The sequence below is a fragment of the Mauremys reevesii genome, linkage group 17 (assembly GCF_016161935.1).
Source record: "Mauremys reevesii isolate NIE-2019 linkage group 17, ASM1616193v1, whole genome shotgun sequence".
Classification (NCBI taxonomy): domain Eukaryota; kingdom Metazoa; phylum Chordata; order Testudines; family Geoemydidae; genus Mauremys; species Mauremys reevesii.
Genome location: NC_052639.1, coordinates 8,005,772 through 8,030,244, shown reverse-complemented (window position 1 = coordinate 8,030,244; position 24,473 = coordinate 8,005,772). Strand labels below are relative to the sequence as shown.

General features: G+C 50.7%; 1 protein-coding gene and 2 non-coding genes across 3 annotated transcripts in view; 1 reads left to right on the top strand and 2 right to left on the bottom strand.

The window, feature by feature from the left end:
- The window catches only part of LOC120385194 (zinc finger protein 850-like), a gene marked incomplete at both ends in the record, with an annotated part of 60,149 nt that extends 35,962 nt beyond the window's left edge, over positions 1 to 24,187 (bottom strand). Inside the window, one exon of the mRNA XM_039504298.1 lies at positions 23,700 to 24,187. Coding sequence (XP_039360232.1) covers positions 23,700 to 24,187 — 488 coding nt within the window. The remainder of the gene's footprint in view (positions 1 to 23,699) is intronic.
- Positions 7,752 to 7,823, bottom strand: TRNAC-GCA. The gene has a single exon. It is a non-coding gene; the product is annotated as a tRNA-Cys (tRNA).
- On the top strand, positions 17,434 to 17,507 carry TRNAT-UGU. The gene has a single exon. It is a non-coding gene; the product is annotated as a tRNA-Thr (tRNA).
- Positions 24,188 to 24,473: the final 286 nt, after the last annotated feature.

The window sequence follows — 24,473 nt, the reverse complement described above, 5'->3', positions numbered from 1 at the left end:
GGAAGCATTCAATGTATAGGTCCAAACTGTCATTTCGACCCTCAGGAGGACTCCATGTGGAGTTCTTCTTCTTGTGCTGTTGGTGGGAGGGTAACTGTGTATCAGTGTGCTGTTCAGTGTTGTCCTGGAAGTATTCTTTGAGTCAGAGACGGCGAAAGTAGGCTTCCAGATCGCCGCAGAACCGTATCATGTTGGTGGGGGTGGCAGGGCAGAAAGAGAGTCCCCGAGATAGGACAGACTGTTCTTCTGGGCTGAGTGTGTGGTTGGATAGATTGACGATATTGCTGGGTGGGTTAGGGGTACCACGGTTGTGGCCCCATGTGGCAGGTAGGAGTTTAGACAGCTTACAGTCCTTTTTCCTTTGTAGAGAGGTGAAGTGAGTGATGTAGATCTCCTGTCTTATTTTAGTTAAGTCCGTTTGTATGGAAGTTTGGTTATTGATGAGAGTCTCTAGTGTGAAATAAAATTCTGCCTCCTTAAGCTCGTGTTTTCCATGCCTAGAATTCAACTGTAACCAGATGGATCAGACTGAACAGGTTTCAAACCTCGAGGAGGCTCTTACCTTCTAAACAGGGACAGCTATTTTCTAGTAAAATCACTAAAAGGGAAGGAGAAAACTTGAAAGAGGTTCCTCCTGGCACTCACGTCCATGAACCCGAATACTCTCTCAGTCCTCAAAGAGAGACCTCGAGAAGGAGACTTGCTGAAGCAAAGCCACAGGGGTCTCTGAGGTTTCCCTGGTCCCTCGCCCCTGTCCTGTCTTCCTGATGTCAGCATCTCTCTGTGAGGTCACCACCTCCCCACCACCTTTGACCAATGGTCTGAGGTCCTGCAAAAGCCTTTGTGATGTCACTGCCACACTCCTGCCTTGCTGTGCTAATGTCCTGCCCCGGCCAGGCCCTTTGGAGGTTTGAGCTACTCCCTGTGGATCACCCCACTCAAGGAGCGTTCATTCTAGGAAGCAAGCCGGCTAGACAGGAAAACATCAGATGCTGCTCCCAATGCTACGCTCAGTTTTTCAGAAATTAGTCAACTTTATGGCCAGAAGAGACCATTAGAGCATCTAATCTGACCCCCTGCATATCACAGGCCTCCTGTATGACACAATAGCTACTTCTGGAGCAAACACATTCCAGAAAAGCATCTAGTCTTCATTAAAAGCAGCAAAGAATCCTGTGGCACCTTATAGACTAACAGATGTTTTGCAGCATGAGCTTTCGTGGGTGAATGCCCACTTCGTCGGATGCAAGAGTGGAAATTTCCAGGGGCCGGTAAATATAAGCAAGCAAGAAGCAAGCTAGAGATAACGAGGTTAAATCAATCAGGGAGGATGAGGCCCTGTTCTAGCAGTTGAGGTGTGAAAACCAAGGGAGGAGAAACTGGTTCTGTAGTTGGCAAGCCATTCACAGTCTTTGTTTAATCCTAAACTGATGGTGTCAAATTTGCAAATGAACTGAAGCTCAGCAGTTTCTCTTAGAAGTCTGGTCCTAAAGTTTTTTTGCTGGAGGATGGCCACCTTAAGATCTGCTATTGTGTGGCCAGGGAGGTTGAAGTGTTCTCCTACAGGTTTTTGTATATTGCCATTCCTAATATCTGATTTGTGTCCATTTATCCTTTTCCTTAGAGACTGTCCAGTTTGGCCGATGTACATAGCAGAGGGGCATTGCTGGCATATGATGGCATATGTTACATTGGTGGATGTGCAGGTGAATGAACCGGTGATGGTGTGGCTGATCTGGTTAGGTCCTGTGATGGTGTTGCTGGTGTAGATATGTGGGCAGAGTTAGCATCGAGGTTTGTTGCATGGATTGGTTCCTGAGCTAGAGTTACTGTTTGGGCCTGGGGCTGAAGCCAAAAGTCTGAGCCCCACCACCCAGGGCTGAATCCCTCAAGCTCTGGTTTTGCCCTCCCCTACCTGGGGCAGGGCTCAGGCTTTATCTTCCCTGCCTCTGTCCAGTATGGAGGGGCCTGGTCCCTCTTTCCAGGATCATGTAGTAAGTTTTTTTTTGGCAGAAGGGGGTTGCAGTGAAAGGAAGTTTGAGAAACCCTGGCATAGAGCCTCTGAATATGTCTAGACTTGGCTCCCTGGGGCATGGTGGGTGATCAGACACTGAACGTGCAGCCATGGAGACACCACACACCAGCCTTGCCTAACAGGCAAGAATCAAACCTCCACAGAAAGATGCCCGTTGCTTTCTAACTCAGCTCCCTAAGCACTCAGCCACCACCACTTACCCCCACTCTTCTTTTACCACTAGCTCCTGCACTCCCTACCCTTGCACCTCCTTCACCCCTAACTCCTGCCCCCTCCTGTGCCCCCTTTGCCCTTAACTCCCTGGGCCACCAGCCATTGCCCCTCTCCTGCAGCCCCTTCACATGGCTCCAGTGCTGGGGGCCCCGCACTTGTTCTCCCTTTCCCTGGGCTTTGGCATCACTAGCCCCTGCTTAGCGAGTAGGGTTCAGTGGTCCCCAAAATGTGGGGCATGACTCCTAGGGGGACACAGAGGAACATTCATGGGGACACCTCAGGGCCTGAGCCAGCCCCCATGGAGGGAGCAGCACTCAGCCCCACTCTGTCCCAGCTCTTCCCCCACCCCACCCCACCCCACCCCACCCCACCCTCAGCCTGGGCCTCTGGCTCCCAGCTCGGCCTCGACCCCCTGACCCCTGTCTGCACCCCTCTCCCCAGCAAGCAACAGCCCCACTCCCAGCCCCGGTTCTTGACCGTGGCTTCTGATGGGCAACAGCCCAGGCTAAGAGTGCAAAGAGTGAAATGTTTTGGGACCACTAGTTTATGATGACGTTAACAATCACTGCTATGAAGTCCAATAAAGCTATTCCTCACCCACCCACCCTCCATCAGGACAGACTAGGTATGTTCTGCTGCCCTTCACTCATGCAGGAAGGATAATAACATTTCATTCAACTCAATCCTAAAGTGATTTGTAACCCACCACCAGCCAAAACTGGTCATTTTGGGAAAGCGGCCCCATCATGCTGCAATCTAGGCAGAGTAGGTGTGTCTGTGCATACACGGTCTGTTCCTGAAGTCTTTCCCCCAGCTCCTCACTAGATGTGAGGGGGGAGCTCATTCAGCCCCTGCTTCTGCTTAGTATTTAAAAACTCCTTATTGTCCCTATCTCTGCTGGCCTTAGATTTCTCCACCTGTCCCTTCCTTGACAATTCAAGTGAGGTGGCCAAGTGGTTAAGGTGGAGGACTGTTAATCTGTTGTGCTCTGCATGCATGGGTTCAAATCTCCTCATCAGATGCATTTAGTTTTCACCCCTCCTTTACAGACAACCATCTCCCCCTTTGGTACAATAACAGAGCCAACAGTGTTGCTTCATGCAAACAAAAACCTCAGAAACTCAGGACCCCCTCTTGCTTTAAATAAATTGTCTAAATCCCAGATTTCTTTTAAAAAAATTCTCTAGTGCTGTATTTCTTAGTTTTTATCTCAAAAGGGAACATCCTCATCATCTCCCCCAAACACCCTGGGACCTGCCCAAATTATTAAAATACCCTCAACCCGAGCAAGTGACCCAGAGCTAGTGTCTAGGACAAGCTGTTCTGAAGGAGGCAACTCCAACATTTTCTCTCTGCTTCCCTTGGCAAGGTCTGACTGAGAAAACAAAATTCCCCAGACTGAAAATTTTCTGCTGAAAAACCAATACTAGTCTGTTTGGGGACTTTGGTTTGAAAGTATTATTGTTATTATTCTCTTCTGTTTCTGAGTCAGTTCAGTTCAGTCTTTGTCCTCCAGGTGTGTTTCCAGCTGCTGAGTTGTGGGGGAGAGAGGCCAAGTCATGATGTCTCTTCCCATCTTTCATAGATTCTTCCAACTTGCTAGGAAGCTCCTTTGCTACGATGTGAGTCAAGCAGTGTCCATTGTCGCTGTGCTATCTCGGAGAAGCCTGCATTGTACACGGTTCCTGGGCTAGTCCTTGGCAGTGTGGATCCCTTCAATGGGCCAGCAGCGAGTCTGGCTCCTCCCTTGTCGCACCTGAAAGGCTGGTGGGGGGCATTTCCCAACCTCATAATGTATCTCAGTAACACACACAGAGCAAAACTTCATAACTTCCCAACCAATGCGAGCACACACAATCCAACACGATATTAATGTTCAACAGATCAAGACTTTTTAAATGACACCTCACGAGGCAGACTTTGTACAAACCATCTCATCGTTATATGAGTGGTGAATATGGGGCTTGCAGGGTGCTGCTCTGAGCACAGCGTGCCACACCTGGGCTTACACTGCAATGGAGACGTACCCTTAGAGTCCATCTCTCCTGGGATGACGATGGCAGCAGGGCTGGCCTGGGTCATCTGACTTGGGCTCCTGGGCGTAAAGCTGAGGGGCTAAAAACTGGTGCAGATATTTGTGTTCACACTGAAGCCTGGGTTCAGAAACCCTCATGGGGCCTCAGAGGTTGGGCTCAAGCCCATATGTCTGCACTGTAATTTTATAGAGGTTGGGAGGGAGTTTAGCGAGTGGAAATGGTAAAACCACATTGAGGGGAGTGGACCACTGACCTATCAGCTCTTAACACCCAAACTTTCAGTAACTCTATTATCAGTGCCTGTGAGTGTAATTTAAACCATAGGTCCATCTAGCTCTGAATCTTCTCTTCTGACAGTAGCCAATACCAGGTGCCCCAAAAGCCACTCCTGAAGGCACCCCTGGGAGTTGAACCCAGGATCTCTTGTTTACAAAAGAGGTATTTTAACCAGCTAAGCCATGATACCTGCTATTACTTAAAGCATTGTCTTTGCCCACACCTGACTCTCTGCCAATCCCCACTGGGCCCTGACAAGTGTTGCTCGTGTTTGGATTCTGTAAAGCAGAGGAGCAGGTGAAGTTTTGCTCCCACGGTGTGTGTGTGATTCTTTGGACAGGTCTACACTACAAAATTAGGTTGGTGTAATTACATTACTTAGGCTGACAATGCAGTTCTATCAACCTAATCCCGGTGTAGATAGTGGCTCAGCTGTCAGAACTTTCTGGAGCTATGAAAGGGGAGAGACCCAGCCTCTGTAGCAGGAATGCAGGGCAGGCGAGTTCACGGCAGGCATTGTGGGATACTGGTGGAGGCCAGTTATGGTGATATAATGACCAGCAGCATTTACACTGACAATTTGTCACTTTAAGTTTGCTGCACAAAGCTCTAGGCCTCTCGTCAAGGTGGTTTTATTTTGTCACCAAAACAAGGCAGTTTTGTCACCAGACGTGGTATTGCAGTGTGTGCACCAGCCACAAGCTGCTGATCGAGGGAGCGTTGTGTGTTTTTCACACATCTGAGCAATATAATGATGCTGAAATAACTTTGTAGTGCAGATCTGGCCAAAGACACAGCTTGCAAGGAAAACCTCACCTGCTCCTCTGCTTTGCAGAATCCAAACACAAGCAAAGCTTGTCAGGCCCCAGTGGGGATGGCAGGAAGTCAGGTGTGAGCAGACAATGTATTTTCACCACAGGCAGGCACCATGGCTTAGCTAGCTAAGAGCTTGTTCTGTAAATAAGAGATCCTGGGTTCAACTCCCAGTCGTACCTTGTTGATGAACTCTTGGGTGTACTTGGTATTGGCTACTTTCAGAGGACCATACACAGAGCTAGATGGGCCTCTGGTCCAGCCCAGTACAGCTGTTTAAATTACGCTCACAGGCACTGATAACAGAGTTACTGAAAGTTTGAGTGTTAAGAGCTGATAGGTCAGTGGTCCAGTCCCCTCAATGCATTTTTACCATTCCAGGGGAGCAACCACGGCAGTTCTGGGGAGAGCTCTGGCTGCCAGGGGATCCAGCTAGGAGAGGGCGTGCTGGGGGCTCTGGAGGCCAGTCCAGTGGGGCTGTCAGAGGTGGCTTTACCAGTGGGGAGGTGCTAGGTCACATGTTGGTGGGATGGGGAAGTAGGGACTACAGGATGTGAGGCTGGCTAAAATGAAACTGCACAAAAAACCCTCCCCCTTTGCTCCAGCTAAAGGCCCTAATTTGGCCTCTCCCCCTTTCATAAAAATCTCCATATCTACCCCAGCTCTCAGAAACCCCCTTTCTCCCATGGGTATTTTCACAGTTTCTTCCTTTTTTCATGGTCTCGTACAAGTATTTTTGCCATGGAAATGATCAAGTACATTTAACATGAGAAAAACAATCAAACGACACATCTGTATCTCCTTCCTCAAGCATGGTGTCTCAATTTATCTATAGAAAAGTCTAGGCAGGCAGAGTCACTCCTATGCTGTTTAGGGGTGGGATAGCTCAGTGGTTTGTGCATTTACTTACTAAATGCAGCGTTGTGAGTTCAATTATTGAGAGGCCCTTTAGGAATCTGGGGCAAAATCAGTACTTGGTCCTGCTAGTGAAGGCAGGGGGCTGGACTCATCGGTCTCTTCCAGTTCTAGGGGATAGGGTGCCTCCATTATCTTTTTTTTCTTACTTCACATCAGACCCAGGACTTGCACCCAGCAGTTCTTGGGGCCATGGGACAGAACTGAGCTTCACTGGCAGCAGTGAGGGAGAACGGTTGGGACTGAGCTGTCTGGGGAATATTTTAAGCCTTATCTAATTTTCAGAGGATTAAATCAATGCAGCTTCCACTTCTCCATCTCTCCCAAGGAAATGATGTTTCTGTGCAAAGTACCCAAACCTTTTAACAATAAGAAGTGAAATGAAATGGCCACATGATGGCAACAGAACCTAAGAAATTTGTTATTCTCTAAGTTGTCACATGTACTCCTGTTCTTTTTGAGGATACAGACTAACACGGCTGCTCCTCTGAAACCAAAGTGATGAGAAGCCATGTTCTTGTTCAATGAGCATTGAAGCTGAAAAGGGAGATGTTTTTTTGTTTGATTTCTAGGCCCCCACCTCTAATCTACTAGACACCTCTTTCCTCCCACAGCCAGGAATAGAACCCCACAGGCATGACTACTAGCCCCCCAACCCTGCTCCCTAGGAGAACCTCTGAGACCCCTCTGCTGGCCCCTCACCTCCCTGCTTGTACTGCACTTGAAACCCAATGGGGTTTCCTTGGGCAGTTTTGACTCACTCCCAGGAAGGGTGTAATTTTAGGAGCAGGTTCCAAATAGTGCAATTAACCAGCCAGAAGGGGCAGCAGATGTCAGTGTAGGAGCCATTGAAATAACTCTGCACTTACTTAGAGGCAGACATAATGAGCTCTACGGTTGGTAAACGTACAGAGACTCTGCTGCTGCTCATGAACTAGCAGCACATGACCTGTAAACAGCTGCTATTTGAATGCATCTGAAAGTTACAAGGAACAACGATCTGTGTTAAAGGAAGGCTGCCATTTATTAGAGCCCCAATTGATGCCATGTGCACAAAGAGAGGTTTGAATGTGTAACAGGGAGTTTGGTAAATCTTGGTTATTTTATTTTTCTAAGAGATTCCTGTCCACCCCCAGGAGAGTTTTCAGTCCCAATGGCAACTTACTTACCAAATGTAATACAGACTAGTCCATTCCTCCCAAGTGGATGTGGTTCTTGTTCTTCTGCACATTGTAGCCCATGGAGGCCAAGGACCTGCAAATGTGTCTTCACGTGCCTTTGTTTCATTGATGAAAACAAACCTAGACACTTAGAGGATTGGAACTGATTTCAGCTGGGGACATGTTTGCTAGGTTTTTATGCATTTGCACAGGAAAACATTGAGTGTGTCCATTCATTTCAGGGATCCCTATTTAGTGGAGCTCCTGAAATAGAAATATTTTTACTGAAAAAACAACTTTGTGAGGGGGCACTTGGATTTGAACCAAGGACCACTTGATCTGCAGTCAAACACTCTACCCCTGAGCTATACCCCCATGACATTTACACAGCCAAGTCCATAATCTTAAGGATTTTGAAGGACGGGCTCTGCCTCAGCGAGCTCCTTTTCTATTCCCAGACCACAGGGGTTTTAAAAATGGGGTTTGATTAAACTTTATATATACATGTAGACACCACAGCTTGCACACCCACCAACATAGCTTCCCCCAGTGACATAGCTACCACCTCTCGGGGAGATGGGTTAACTGCACGGACAGGACAGCTCTCTCCCCTCCACTTAGAGCAGCTTCATTATTTATGAATAGGTGGGAAATAACCTCCTGAATGGACAGCAACCAATGTATCAGATATTGCTGTGCCTGCATTCAATATGGGTAACTGGTCATATTGGGCTGGATTAGTAGGAGCGTTGCCAGCAGATCGAGGGAAGTGATTATTCCCCTCTAGTCAGCACTGCTGAGGCCACATCTGGAGCATTGCGTCCAGTTTTCACGCCCCCCCACACTACAGAAACAAATTGTAGAGAGTCTAGGGGAGGGCAACAAATCCTGCCAACTACAGAGGAAGTTGTGGTTCTTTAGTTTCAGTGGAGCTGGGTCTTGTTTCACTCTTAAGCTATGTCTACATGAAAGAATAATGTGGCTTTAGTTAAAGTGTTTTAATTGAACAGCTGTTGCATGTCCACCCTGTGTCACCAGAGCACATCCATGCTAGCATCTCTTGGATTGCCACAGAGAGCAGTGCATTGTGGGTAGCTGGCTGCAGGGTGCTTTGGGAAATGTTTGCAATGCCTCACGGGCTGCATCGCATGATGCAGGTTTCTATCCTATCAGGTTTCTATCAGGTTTCTTCTAGTAGGATGCCCATTGGTCCATGGGCATCCTACTAGATTGCCAGCTGCTTTTCAACTGCAATGTGCGTGGTGGGGAGAGACAGTGTGTGTGTTGCGGAAGAGTGAGTGTGTCGCACACTGTCTCTAAGTTCAGACAGCTGCTGGAAGCAACCAGTCCTGAGGCAGGGGACAGCCCCGACATCAGCCCCCCTTCTCTCACTGGCTCAGCACAGCACAGCACTCTCTGTCACACACACACACACACACACACACACACACACACACACACACACACACACACAGCTGCCTGCTCAGCTCTGTGTCAGGGGTGCTGGAACAGGGGGTTTAGAGCACCATGGCCCCACCACGCTTTACTGGCTGTTAGGAGAAATGATGGAGGGGGGGAGGGTGCAGTCTTGGGGAAGAGGCGTCTGTGGGTGTGGCCTTGGGGGGAGAGGTGGTGTGAGTGGGGGTCCTTAGGGAAGGGGTGTCATGGGGGTGCCACAGTTTGGACAATGGTGCCCCCCCCCCACTGTAAGGAAGCTTCTGCCACCCCGGCTCTGTGTTGGCAGAGCGGGAGAGAGCAGCATCCACGGCAGTGATTTGCTCCCCGGGGCTCCGGCAAGGGGGCTCGGGAGGTGATTTAAAGGGCCCAGGGCTTCGGCCGCAGCAGGGAGCCCTGGACCCTTGAAATCACCAGCCTGGGGAAGCCAGGCCGGGCTGGCACAGCGTACCGGCTCTTGCCGGTAACCCATACCGGAACATACCGGCTTACTTTCACCTCTGGAAGGTCCTCACGTGGATCAAGAACTGGTTAAAAGACAAGAAACAAAGGGTAGGACTAAATGGTCAGTTTTCAGGATGGAAACAGGTAACTAGTGGTGTCTGTACTGGGACCAGGACTAGTCAACATATTAATAAATGATCTAATAAACAGTGAGCTGACAAAATTTGCAGATGATCCAAAACTACCGGCTTGTTGCCTAGAACGAACGCTCCTTGAGTGGGGTGATCCACAGGGAGTAGCTCAAACCTCCACAGTGCCTGGCCAGGGGCAGGACATTAGCACAGCAAGGGAGGGGTGTGGCAGTGACATCACAAAGGCTTTTTGCAGGACCTCAGGCTATTGGTCAAAGGTGGTGGGGAGGTGGTGACCTCACAGAGAGATGCTGACATCAGCCAGGCAGGACAGGGTTGAGGGGCCAGGGAAACCTCAGAGACCCCTGTGGCTTTGCTTCAGCAAGTCTCCTTCTCCAGGTCTCTCTTTGAGGACTGAGAGAGTATTCGGGTTCACGGACGTGAGCGCCAGGAGGAACCTCTTTCGAGTTTTCTCCTTCCCTTTTCCTGATTTTACTAGAAAACAGACATCCCTGTTTAGAAGGTAAGAGCCTCCTCGAGATTTGAAACCTGTTCAGTCTGATCCATCTGGTGACAGTTGAATTCTAGGCATGGAAAACACGAGCTAAGGAGGCCGAATTTTATTCCGCACCTGGGATTTTGTCCCTTAGAATCACTGGGGACATTAGGGTTTGTCCTTTTTGTTTTACCTTTTCCTCCATCCATCCCGTCCTCCTTTCTCTTCATCCCTTGCTTCTTTTGTCCTTTCTCCTGTTCCCCTCCCAACACCAGGAGGGGTGTGTGTGTGTATGTGTGTTGCGGGGGAGTGCTCGGCAGCTCCCCCTGTGGGAGGTCCACCCAAAAATGTGGGGCTGAAATAGTGCTCGGGCAGTGATCCCCGCCAGTGACCTGGGCCATCCTTTGGGCTCTCTGGTGAGAACCCTCAGCCTCCTGTCCTCAGTCTCTACCCTGATTGGCTGAGCAGGGGGTTATTGACAGGGAGGAGACTCAGGTCCTTGTTCTCTTTTAAGACCAAGTAAATAAGTCAGAACCAGTCATATGTTTGATGAATTTTGCTGCTTCTCTGCATTAATGGTCTCTGAGCAGTTCATGATTCTCTCTAACCTTGCAGTTCTCCTCAAATACTTACTGAATAATTACTGTGCACTGTTGTTGGTCTGGAGCTCATGTGAGAGCACTTTATTCAGGTCATTCAATGTCTGAAATTCAAGATCCGATGGTTAGTTTGAAAATCAGGGCTCTTGGGTCCTATTCCCAACTCTGCCACTGGCTGGCTGTGTGACCTAAGACAAGTCAATTCTCTTTTCTCAGCCTTAGCTTCTCCCTCTTTCAAGTAGGGATAATAATGATCTGCTGCTACCTACCTCATGGTGAGTGGAGGATGGGGATCCATTGGAGAGTGTCACTAGGAGTAGTGCATAATATCACGTTTACTCTGATCAGATTGTGACATAATAAAATAGCTGAAATAGTCTATTTGATTTGTATTTTTTTTATTTTGAAATTGTTAAGAGCAGCAACTACTTAGCTTAGACTGACTGAAGCATCTTATCTCATGTTTGTGATCTAAGTGTCTCTTGTGTGTGATGAGACAATTTAACACACTGTGACAAACAGGAGATGCTTTTGTTTGGCAACAAAATATTTGTGCAAAGAACTTTCATCCCACTTGTTTTGAGTTCGAGAAACAAACTGGTTTAGTCTGAATGGGATTTTCTGACAGAAATGGTTTCAGTTAAATTTCCCCACCATCTCGATTCCTGGGCTCTATCCCTGCCACTGGGGGGGGTTTGCTGTTTGTTAGAACAGGAATCAGGACAGGTGAGATCTCTTTCTGACTCTGCCACCACCTTGCTGTGTAGGCCCTTGGGTAGGTCACTTCCCTTCTCTGCACCTCAGGCTCCTCCCCATCTGTCCAATGGGAACAGGGACAATTCTCGAACTCTGGGCGGTCGTGAGCCTGAGTGAGATAAGGGGCGTTAAAGCCCTCTGTGAAGGAGAAAGGGGAGTTTCACGGTATTTAGCACCAAGGAATTGTAAAGTTTGCTAAACAAGTTTGCTAAAGTCTGCGGAAACAAGAAATGGTCGGGGCCAAACTTTTAACCACTGCCTTTTTTAAAGCCCATTCAGGGATGTGAGTCCCTGTCTCTTAGGTACCTGGGGTTCTTTGCCAGCAGGAGAGAACAGGTCCTACCTCTGTTTTTGTGGCTTTAACAAACCAGGCATTGTGCCCCAGTTCTCGTCTGAGATCCCTGAAAAAGAACATCTTCCCATCCATGAACAAGACAGGACCTATCTTTAAAAGGGGAACAAAGAGACCCCTGGGACTTACAGACTAGCTAGCCTCACTTCCACAGCTGGAGAGATCCTGGAATACATTCTTAAACAATCACTTTGTCAGCAGCACCTACAGGATACTTTGGTTCTTAGGACTAGTGAGCATGGATTTGTCAAGAACAAATCATCCCAAACCAATCCTCTTTCCTTCTTCGGCAGGGTTCCGGGCCTAGTGGAGGTGGGTAAACAGTAGATGGGATCGAGCTCGGTGTTACTAAGGCTTTTGACACAGTCCCGTAGGACATTCTCACAAGCAAAGGAGGGAAATGCGGTCTAGATGCAATCAGTGTCATGTGGGGGCAGAGCTGGTTGAAAGCCCAGACTCCAAGAGCCCTTCTCCATGTCTGGCTGTCCAACGGAGAGGGTGCACCTAGTGGGTCCGGCAGGGATCAGTCCGGGGTCCGGGACTATTCAATAGTTTCATGAATGATTTGGAAGATGGAGTGGAGAGCATGCTGCTAAAATGTGCAACTGACACCAAGCACTTTGGAGCACAGGACTGGAATTCAAAACACCCTTAACAAATTGGAGACTTGGTCTTCTTGAGCCAAACTCCATGGCTGGGCCCCTCTCTCTAGACTGGGCTGAAGTGAAACCCCAGAGCCAAACCCTCCCCCTCCTGGGCCGTGCGCTCCGCCCTGGAATGGTCAGATGCTGCTTAGCGCTGTCAGAGCAGCTTTGGCTGGGGGATTCTCCCAGCACTTTCCAATAGCGGGAAAGTATGAAATCCCCAGCAATGGAACCCAGGAATCCTGGATCCCAGTCCCCCTACTCTAGACCCCCTCCACTTCCAGAGCCAGGGATAGAACCCAGGGGTCCTGGTGCCCAGCCCCCTCCCTGCTCTGACCACTAGACCCCACTCCCCTCCCAGGGTGGTGCAGGAGTCACTGGGTCTCTGTCTCAGCTCTGCTAAGGGCCTTGACTGATTTTCCCAAAGTGCTTCCTTCTGAATACATCCGACAAAGTGGGGATTCACCCATGAAAGCTTATGCTCCAATACGTCTGTTAGTCTATAAGGAGCCACAGGATTCTTTGCTGCTTTTACAGATCCGGCACATCTGCCCCCCATGCCCGGTCGCTGCCCACCCCCGTGTGGGGGCACCAGCACTGTGCCGGGTCGTGATGGGAAATTGTCCAAGCTGGCCCAGGGGAGAGGTGTGTGTCCCTGCTGCCCTCTGCTGGTGGGGCTGAGCCCTGCTCTGTGTGTGTGTGTGCGTCTGTGACACTGTTTGTATCAGTGTGTTGCTGGGCTAAGCAGTAAGAAATGGCTTTGCAGGATTTTGTATCCTGCAGCAAGTGACACTGACAGACAGACAGACACACACACACACACACAACACACCCAGAGGGACATGCTAGCCCAACCCCCAAAGAAAGAAACAATCACACCCACAGCCGTACTCACAATCACCCCCCCAACCATAATATTCACAATCGTGCTCAGAGACACAACTGCACACAGTTCACTCCCACTGCTGCAAATACAAGGACCTCCTGCCCCACACAGCATGTGCCGAGGCCTGTGGAACTCACTGCCACTGGACAGCTACCAATGAGAATGATCCCCTCATGCTGGATCATCTGCTTGGCCCCCTGCCCCCTCTCGGGATGCGCTGTGTGGTGTGGCTGGGGATTGTACAGTGGCACAGCACCAGGCAACGCAGAACGGACACCACACGCCCTGCCCCACCTCACCTGAGCTGCTCTCCAGGTGCATTGGAGCCCAGCACCCCACACCTTGGCACTCCTGCCCCACAGGGGGTGAGCTGCAGCCCCTGCCACACTCCGCAGAGGGGAGAAGGGTCAGGCCAGCCAGCCCTTGTAACATGGGAAAATCACCACTGGGGTCGACAGTATGGGGGCTGTGACATACAGAGAAACGGTTGTTGCGCCAGCAGAGGGCAGCAGAGCATGCACACACACACACACACAATTGCAAACATACACAAACACATGCATGAATCCAGCCACACACACACAATTGCTAATATACACAAACATCCGCACAAATCCAGCCAACACCAACACAAGCCTGGGAGCCAGGGGAGCAGAGCAGGCTGGGGCTGGGTCACTCCACTTCCCGCAGGAAGTAGCCAGCTCCCCATGTCCCACGATGGCCTGGGGCCAGCCCCCTTCTGCTTCCCCCCGCGCAGGCCTTGGGCCCCAGCCTGCTCTGCTCCCCTGGCTCCCAAGCTTGGGGGGAGGGGGGAACCGCCCCACAACACTCGCCGGCGGCGTGGCTGGGAGCCAGGGGAGTGGACCAGGCTGGGTCTGGGTCACTCCACTTACCATGCAGTGAGTGCAGGGGTGGGGCCCATGAGGAAGAGCTGGGCAGCCCCCCTGCAGCAGCTCCCCACCCCAGCTCACCTCCGCTCCACTTCTCCCCTGAGCTCGCCACGTCTCCCGCCTCCCAGGCTTGTGGTGCCAATCAGCTGTTTAGTGCAGGAAGCCTGGGAGGGGAGGAGAATCAGAGCGGGGGCGTTGTGCTCGGGGAGAAGACGGAGCAGAGGTGAGCTGGGACAGGGAGCGGTTCACCTGCACACACACCCCCCGTTACTTGCTGCGGGAAGCCCTCCCCCCGCACCTCCCCCAGCCACCTGCCCCAGCTCACCTCCACTCCCCCGCCTCCCCTGAGTGCACTTCTCAGCGCCCCCCAAGCCACTTGGCACCCTGGGCGGCTGACCAGTTCGCTTAGTGGTTGCACCGGCCCTGGCCACTGCCTGTCAGCAGGATTCCTCCTCCTCCTCAGTGCGACTAAATCTCCTCACCTAGACAGCCGGTCCATCCGCTGCACCCCAGTCCCCCATGCCTGAGCCTTCCTGCCAAAACCCTGCACCTGGCTCCAGAGAATTAAGTCTCACATCTCACTGGGAACTCGACTTCTTGTGCCCAGAGAGTCTCGGCCCCACTCAGTAGCTGACCTGAGAAACACAGTGTCTGCAAAAGCAGCCAAGAGTCGTGTGGCACCTTATAGACTAACAGACGTATTGGAGCATGAGCTTTCGTGGGTGAATCCCCACTTTGTCGGATGCGTCAGTGTTGGCCTTTTCCAAAGAAGTGCCTGGAGGGCCTGTTTCTATGTGGCCTAATGGATAAGGCGTCTGATTTCGGATCAGGCGATTGAGGGTTCGAGTCCCTTCATGGTTGTGCTTGTGCAGTTTTACCTTTGGGCTGAATGTCCTGCTCGCTTCAGGGCTGGAACCTCTTCTTGGCCGCTCAGGCCAATGCTCTGGCTTCAGCTAGAGCCCCGGGAAGGAGTTGGGGGTTGGGTGTCACAAAGGCTGGGGCATGAGCCCCAGGTGCTTCCAGTCTCGCCTTTGCCCTTCCTGACTTGCCAAAGAAAATGGGCGGCTGCCCGGGCTAGAGTGTGGAGCAGTTTCCCTCTTCCAAGTGTGCGCCTGTCCCTGTGCTGGAGGGGGGTTGCTACATAGCGCCTTGGGAGCCTGGGTGTTTCTCTGCTTCTCGCCAGCTGGGGAAAAGCCTCTCGGGGTAAAATCTCCTGCCCCACTGCCAAAGTGAGCACCTGGAGTGGGAACAGTAAGAGGCGCCACCATGGGGGCTGGCCCTGCTTTCCTACCGTCTTCGATAATGGCCACAGAGCATCAGCAGCCTCCCCACATGCTGGTCTGCGGGTGGCCTTCAGTGGGGTTTGGCACGGCAGGGAGCAGCCTGGCTGGGTGTTTTTGTGCCTGTCTGAAGGCCACACATAGGCATGGTCCTGCCCTCCTCTGGCCCTGACCTCAGTTGCTCTGTGGCTTTTAAGCCTTCCCTTGGAGCTGTCAGCACCAGCCGCCTCTGCTCCAGGTGCCCAGAGGAGGAGAGGTGCTGGGCTCTGTGACGAAGTGGGGGATTTTCTTAGGGTTTTCTGTGTTTTCCAGTGGTTCGCATGCACAGGGAGCGGGACTCAGTGTCCCCAGGTGTTACTGGTTTAACGAGGTGAGGGGAGAGGGAGTTTGTTGTTACAGAGGACCGGAGAGGGACTTGGGACCCCGGCTGATGGCCTGAAGGATGGAGACTCCAGCAACTGGTGACCTGGAGACCCAGCTCAGGAGTCACAGCCAGTTCTGGCCAGTGAGAGGACAATGGGCTGCGGGGAGAGGACCCTGTGACCAACCTGTTCCAGCCAGAGGAGGGCAGAGAGGGGAGGAGGCCCAGGCAACCCTGTTTACCTGGAGAAAAGACAATGGACAGAGGTGGGGCTTGGGGCCCGGGATATCGGAGGCCCAGCTGGGGAGCAGGAGGGCTCGGGGCTGGCGGGGAAGCAGGCAGAGCCCACCTGGCTGCAGGGGGACTGGGATGTGCTGGGCTGAGGGAGGCCAGGCCTGAGGCCCTGAGAGTTTCCTGTGCTGTGTTCAATGCTCAATAAACCCTCCTGTTTTATGCTGGCTGAGAGTCACTCCGGTCTAGAGAACAGGGGGCATCAACCCCTTCGGGGGTGAGGAGGCCCAGGGGATCCAGAGCGCGTGGACTCCCTGAGGGGCCCACGGCGAGAGACAGACGTGCTAAGACTCAGAGAGGGGCGGCTCCAGGAGGTGGAGGGGCCTGACCCCGAGAGAGAGTGGACCCCCCGAGAAGGGCTGTCGCACTGAAAGGGGCACCCCCCACGGACCCCACAGGGCCAAGAGTGGGCACGATCTGTGAGTCCGTGACAGGCAGTGACATCACAAAGGCCTTTTGCAGGACCTCAGACTATTGGTCACAGGTGGTGGGGAGGTGGTGACCTCACAGAGAGATGCTGACATCAGCCAGGCAGGACAGGGGCGAGGGGCCAGGGAAACCTCAGAGACCCCTGTGGCTTTGCTTCAGCAAGTCTCCTTCTCCAGGTCTCTCTTTGAGGACTGAGAGAGTATTCGGGTTCACGGACATGAGTGCCAGGAGGAACCTCTTTCGAGTTTTCTCCTCCCCTTTTAGTGATTTTACTAGAAAACAGCCGTCCCTGTTTAGAAGGTAAGAGCCTCCGCTAGGGAAGGGGTGTCCTGGGGGTGTCACAGTTCGGATGCTAGTGGCCCCCCCATGTAAGGAAGTTCCTGCTACCCTGCTCTGTGTTCGCAGGGCAGGAGAGAGCAGCATCCACCGCAGTGATTTGCTCCTGGCTGCTGCAGCAGAGCAGCAGGCTCAGAAGTTCCCAGAGCGCTGAAAGGGGAGGGGCCCATGGCTCTCTAGCAGGAATGCAGGGCAGGCGAGTTCACAGAGGGTATAGTGGGATACTGGAGGAGGCCAGTTATGGTGATATAATGAACAGCAGCGTCTACATTGACACTCTCACTTTAAGTTTGCTGCAAAAAGCTCTAGACCGCTCATCAAAGTGGTTTTATTTTGTCAGCAAAACAGGGCAGTTTTGTCGCCAGACGTGGCATTGCAGTGTGTGCACCAGCCACAAGCTGCTAACTGAGGAAGCATAGTTTGTTTTTCACACATCTGAGCAATATAATTCTGCTGAAATAACTTTGTAGTGCAGACCTGGCCAAAGATTCTCACACACACACAGACAGAGCTTGCAAGGAAAATGTCACCTGCTCCTCTGCTTTGCAGAATCCAAACACAAGCAAAGCTTGTCAGGCTCAGGTGGGGATGCAAAGAGGCAGGTGTGAGCAGACACTCTACCTTAATCACAAGCAGGCACCATGGTTTAGCTGGTTAAAGTACCTGTTTTGTAAACAGGAGATCCTGGGTTCAACTCCCAGTGGTGCCTTGTTCAGATCCTTTTAGAGCACCTGGTATTGGCTACTGTCAGAAGACAAGATTCAGAGCTAGATGGACCTTTGGTCTAGCCCAGTGTGGTTTTTCTTATGATTTAAATTACACTCACTGGCACTGATAATAGAGTTACTGATTGTTTGGGAGTTAAGAGCTGATAGGTCAGTGGTCCAAGCCCCTTGCAGGTGACCCCCTCCCTCTGGGACAGGGACAGGTCTGGGCTCTCGCACCAAATGCTCATTGTGGCTGCCAGAATCTGTGGGCAGCTCATTTAGTTTACAGCCAGGGTTGAGTCCTTGATTCACACATCAAGGATAACAACCCTTTGTTTCTCCTGCCCCAATAACATGGAGACTGGGAATCCAACACCAGCCACCAGTGATCATTTCGGCAAGCAACCCAACCTATTTCCAACATACTGTGAAATCCACATGCAGACTCATACACGAAACCTTGCAATAAAATCTTCCTGAGGGGGTCTGAAGCACCTGCTGCTGGAGGGAAGGAGGGAGCCGTGGGTTGGGATTGAGGGGCACCGGGAATAGGAGGGGGCTGTACGTTGGGACAGAGGAGAAGGGTGAAGAGGAGCAGGCTCTGGTTGGGAGTGAGGAGCAGTGAGCATAGGAGGGACTGAGGGTTGGGTCTGAGGGGCACTGGGAAAAGAGGGGACATGGGTTTGGGCTGAAGAGCATCTTCATTTGGGGATGCAGCAGGACAGGGGAAGGCAGCAGGTGATATTATCCTTAGGGATATTCTGTGTGTGCAGGGGAGGAACATGCTCTATGCCCAGAGGCCTTTATTCCTCCAGGCTGCAAGGACAGAGGGGATGTCAAGGAGTTGTTCCTTCAATCCCCCCCACACAAAGGCCCTTCTTACGAAAGGAAAATCCTGAAGAGAAAGAGTAACACCAAAGAAGACTCCAGAAAGTCAGATTTTTACAATCATAGTGAGAAGTTTATCACCGGACCAGGGACTTGAACCCTGGACCCTCAGATAAAGTCTGATGCTCTGCCAACTGAGCTAGCCAGGCTCACATAGGAAAAGTACAAGTTGGTGCAGAGGTGAAGCTAGTCAAGAAAAAGCGAGCAGGAAACAATTGGGGAAACCTGCTGCTCTCTCTTCCCAGCCCTGGCCTGGCCTCATATTAGTGCAGGTTTAAAAGATGGGAAAATATTGGCATCTACCAGCCATTCATAGCTGTACAAGACTCAGGCACAATACAGAGGTGCCCATCTGCAAGTGCCGAATGGTTGGATTGGCTAATGCAACCTGTAGACGTCCAGGGCACTCTGGGATATCGAGCCGAGTGTCCATCACCATCATCATTTCGAAGGGATAATGATAATGATGGGAAGGTTCACAACTGACTCAGCAGTTGCATACAAAGGTGCACGTTTGGCAGTTACATTGGGAAATTCTGGCTCCTTCTCAGGCTCAGGTTGGCCACCCTGGTCTAGATGTAGAAGTTACAACATTTAAACTTGAAAGAGGGGCCAATTTCCCCATCATTTCACACCTTTACATCCAAACACGATGACTTTCTGAATGAACCCTCCTCGTTCAGCCAGAAGATCTTGGGGTGGATGTAGGAGTCACTGGATAAAATTCTCTGGACTCTGTTTTGAATCAGGTCAGAGCAGAGGTACCTAGTGATCTAGTCTGGCTGTAAAATCTATATATCAACACCAAATATGGTGTGAAATTAATCCTCAGAAACGGCTGTTCCCCACCCAGACCCCAGCAAGGGGCTCTCCTGTTGAGGAAGGAAAGAAGAAAGACGTCCTTCTCTCCCTGGAGGAACTGGGCTCTGCGCTTTGGACAGAAAGGAGGGGAAGCGAATGGTCACACGATGGCAGCAGAACCTAAGGAATGAAACACAATAGGCTTCTGAGCACGTTGCTTCTGAACAGAGAATGAACCTGACTCCCGCATCATAGGCTGGCTGGGAAGATGCTGGGAGTTCTCGTTCCCTGAGAACTGGCCCGGCTCCCTTCTCAACAGCGAACAAATCAATTCCACGTCCCCTCTCCAGAAAAACCAGCCTGGAGCCAAGGGCAGCAGGGGACGATTCCCTCCAGTTCCCACCGAGGCAGGAGAGAACCCAGGGTGTTTCTAGCAGAGCTTATGGAACTGACGTGGGGAAACCAGCCTTTAATAACAGGCAGTTCCAGTTTAAGCTAAGTGTTTTTAACAATTTTTACAACATTAAATAACCCTTCAATCGTAGTGTCACCATCCATAAAATTGCTTCAGCCTTATAGGTTCCCAAGTACAAAACTAAACATCTCTTCAAACACAAGGGAGTGGAGATCAGTCAGTGTTCAGAGCCATCCCACATAAAAGAACCATGTTGTGGTACATACTGGCCCCATCATGTGGCTATCGCCTTTCCCTCCTCTCTGTTAAAAGTTTTAGTATTTTGCACAGAAACTTTCTTCCCTCAGGAGAGACTTGGGAACCAGGGCTGCCAGCCAGACAAACACTTTTAAGAGGAGGCGTAACCTGTCAAAAAATGATCTCCCTTCTTCAGTTCAGTGACAGCCTGAAATGTTACTTGTCCCGGCAGAGCTGGAGGATTGAAAGCAGCTACATCAAACCCCTGTGTAGCTCGCAGGAATGAACACAAACACTCCCTTGTATCTGAAGAGATATTTAGTTTTACCCTTGGTAAACTATAAGACTAAAGGGAAAGGCAGTGGTGCCAAATATATAGAGTGAAACACGAAACAATCGTCATAGTTATGCCCATAGTGACTGCAAAATCTTTCTATATACTTCTTATTATTTTCTCTGGTGTCTAGACATTGACTAGACCTTGACCAAGAAATTTGGCTCTTGATAAAATAATCAACTACCCCTGGTTAATGCAATGGACTAGAAATTGACTGGGGTCTCTCCACGCAGTTTCAAATCCTGCCAGCTACAGATGCATTAGTATATTGTCGTTACTGTTGTCTTAGTGCCTGAGCATCCACAGAGCCAAATCTGGTCTTGCTCTGAGGCTGTCTACACTTAAAATGCTGCTATAGCACTGTGGAGAAGACGGTTGCTACAGTGACAAGAGGGGTTTTCCATCCCTGTAATAGCTATGTTGACAGAACAATCTTTACTTTCATTTAGCACTAACTAACCATGGGTTAGGTCAGCTTAATTATACTGGTTCTGAGGTCTTTCACACCCTGATAGACGTACTTGTTAGAGGGTTTATCCCATCACCCTCCCATTCCCTGGTCCTTCTCGCGTGACCAGAGAGCAGCAATGCATGAAGTACAAAGGTGAAAACAATTCAATGTTTATTGGGGTAAACTTCCAGCAAGCAATGATTCCAATTTCCTTCCTCAGTGTCCCCCTTCCCAGCTCTGACACCACAGAGCTTTGCCTGTGTCCCTGTTCCCATTCCCTGTTCCTATTTCCCCCCTTAGCAAAACATAATTCCAATTCCCCTACCCCCATCCCCACTCCCATTCCCATTTCCATTCCCATTCCCCCCCTTACTTCCTGACTGACTGCAGACTATATAGTAAAACTGGAGTTCTGCTTAGCTATGCCTTAACCAATCATTTTACTGAAATGTAACTAACCAATCCTAACATAGTGTAACATGACTATCTAACCAATTATACCCCACCACCTTAATTGGTTTACACTCAACAAATTAATTATACAACAGACAGAAAGAATCACAGCACCAGACAGAGATTATACAGACAAGCAATAGGAAAATGGGGACTACAGTGATAGAACAACACAGAAATGAGGATTTCACACCCCAGCTATTGATCAGTGAGTTGTTCCTAGATAGGATACTATCATGGTAGAGGTTGTGGGTGCTGGTTGCTTAACTGTCTGGCCCCCAGGGCAGGATTTTGAGGTTCACCATTACTGTCTCAGAATGCCAGCACCCATCTTTTGTTCACTTAAAACGCGAGCAGGGAGATTACAACACCACAGAACTCATGGAGCTCCAGGAAATGTGTAACTTTAGGTCCGGGTGAATGTGTCTAAAATTCAGCTGTGCTGTAGAAGGTCCCTTTGTGCCATCTCGACCGCCCTAAAAAGTTAATCAATTATTAATGAAAACTAGGGTTGATAAGTCATGTTTTTTGTAGCAGGAGGATGGTGGACTGGTCTAAAGTGCCAGTTTTAAGACTCTTTTTTCCCTATCTCTTGGGTGTTCTGGTCTCTGCATAGAGATGTGGTTTCAAATCCCACTCCTGACATGACCATTTAATTCTATCTGGAGAAAATAACCTCACTTCAATCTCCTGTGCAACAATAGAACCCCATTTGCTTAGCTTTGCTATTCCAGTAGTTGTGAGAGAAGCTCCAAACCAGGGGGAAACAGGGCCTGTTCTCTCGACCCATCAATTTTTGTCTTCCTTCATTCCAAGCCCTTTCCTCAGATACATCCATATTTCCCACACTATTTTGTTTAATGTTCTTTGCTTTTATGAAACTTTAGAGTCATCATTTAATTGCCACACAACTGTACTTATGAAGTGAAGTGAAACACAATATTTTTTGGATATTCTTGCAGAAGAGTTTTGCTTTCTGACCTGGAATTGAACAGGGGCTACCCGAGGGGGACAATGCTGCTCCCTTTTCTTGGCTCATCCAAAAAACATAAGTTCTTGGTGCCCTTTGTTTCCCTGTTCTTCAAAGGCAAATCAGCTGGTTTAGCGGCTACTGAGAAAGCCTTAGAAAAGGGCCCCAAAATTGACAGCAGCTGGTTTCTATAGTGTAGGGGACAGGAAGCAGGGTGGGTTGGATGGGGAGTGGTTGGGGTGGGGGTCTCTGGAGGGGCATTCAGGAGCAGGGGGTGGATGGGGCATGGGAGTCCCGGGGTCTGTTAGGGGTGGGGAAGGATAGGAGACAGGGCAGTCAGGGAACAGGGAGCAAGGAGGGTCCTGGGAGGACAGTTAGGGCGGGGGTTGGGGGGGTCAGAGAACAAGGAGCTGGGGGGGTTGTATGGGTCCAGAGTTCTGGGGGTCCTGTCAGGGGGTGGGGAGCGGTTGGATAGGCATGGGAGTCTGGGGGGTTCTGTCTGGGTGCGGGGGTGTGGATAAGGGTTGGGGCAGTCAGGGGAGAGGCAGGGGGTAGGGTCCTAGGGGGGCAGTCAGGGGACATGGGGCAGAGAGGCTTAGATAGGGAATGGGGTCCCAGGAGGGGGTAGTAGGGACAAGGACCAGGGAGGATGGGGGTTTGGGGGGGCAGTCACCCAGCCTTCTGCCTGGAGTCCTAACCCCCTCCACACCCCGCCCAGGCCCCTGCCCTGAGCCCTGTACCACCCAGCCCCCTGTTGACTCCTTCACCCCGCCACGACCCCAGCCCTGACTCTGGCACCCCCACACATCCCCAGCCTCCCCACATCCCATGCACCCCGCACATCCCCACCCTGAGCACCAAACAGGAGCTCCTGCACCCCTCCGCACACATTCCCACCTGCACCCCTCATGCCAAATGGGAGCTCCCCAGGTCAGTGCCCCCACACCCAAACCTCCTGCCCCAACCCTGAGCCCCCTCCCTCATTGTAGCTCCTGGCCAGACCCTTCACCCCCAGCCCTGTGCTCGGTCCACTCCCACCCTCAGCTCAGTGCAGAGAGAGGAGGAGAATGGGCCAGAACCAGGGAGAAGGTAGGTACCCACTGTATGTGGGCAGGGCCGGGACTCCACACCAGCAGCGGGCTGAGCGGGTCCGGCAGCCGGGATCCCGGCTGGCAGGAGCCAGCAGATGGAACCCCTGAGCGGCAGTGGGCTGAGCCGCACAGCCCGCTACCGGTCTGGGGTTCTGGCTGCCAGACCCTTCTCAGCTGGGGTCCTGGCTGCAGGCCCCGCTCAGCCCACTGCCGGCCTAAGTGAACAGAACCCCAGACCAGCAGCAGGCTGAGCGGGCCGGTGGCATAAGATCAACATTTTAATTTAATTTTAAATGAAGCTTCTTAAACATTTTGAAAATCTTGTTTATTTTACAATACAACATTAGTTTAGTTATATAATATATAGACTTGTAGAGAGAGACCTTCTAAAAAACATCAAAAAGTATTACCGGCACGTGAAACCTTAAATTAGAGTGAATAAATGAAGACTCGGCACACCGCTTCTGAAAGGTTGCCAACCCCTGCTCTAGAGGTTTTTATGGCATTGATCTCCCTTGCAGATTCTCTGATGGCTAACATGGGCTGATTGCCAAGAGAAGGTTTTCCCACACTCACCGCATTCATAGGGCCTCTCCTGTGTGTGGATTCGCTGATGTTTAGAAAGGGCTGATCTTTGAATGAAGCTTTTTCCACAGTCACTGCATTCATAGGGCCTCTCACCTGTGTGGATTCGCTGATGTTTAGAAAGGGCTGATCTTTGAATGAAGCTTTTTCCACAGTCACTGCATTCATAGGGCCTCTCCCCTGTGTGGATTTTCTGATGAGTAAGAAGGTTTGAGCTGCAATTGAAGGTTTTCCCACACTCACTGCATTCATAGGGCCTGTTCCCTGTGTGGATTCTCTGATGTTTAGAAAGGTTTGAGCTGCTAGTGAAGGTTTTCCCACACTCACTGCATTCATAGGGTCTCTTCTCTGTGTGGATTATCTGATGTTTAGAAAGGTCTGAGCTGGTAATAAAGCTTTTCCCACACTCACAGCATTCATAGGGCCTCTCCCCTGTGTGGATTCTCTGATGTTTAGAAAGGTCTGAGCTGCTCGTGAAGCTTTTCCCGCACTCACTGCATTCATAGGGCCTCTCCCCTGTGTGGAGTCTCTTATGAACAACAAGATTTGATCTGTAAGTGAAGGTTTTTCCACACTCAGTGCATGTATTTTTCCTCTTTCCGCTCAGGATTTCCTGCTGGGTTGTGGTTTCCTTGATGCTCTTCTGAGTTCCCCGACAGGAAATAAATTTACCCACTTTCTCCTCTGGCTGGTTTCCTTGCTCTCTTTCTGGTCTGTGCTGAATCTCACAGGATTTTCCC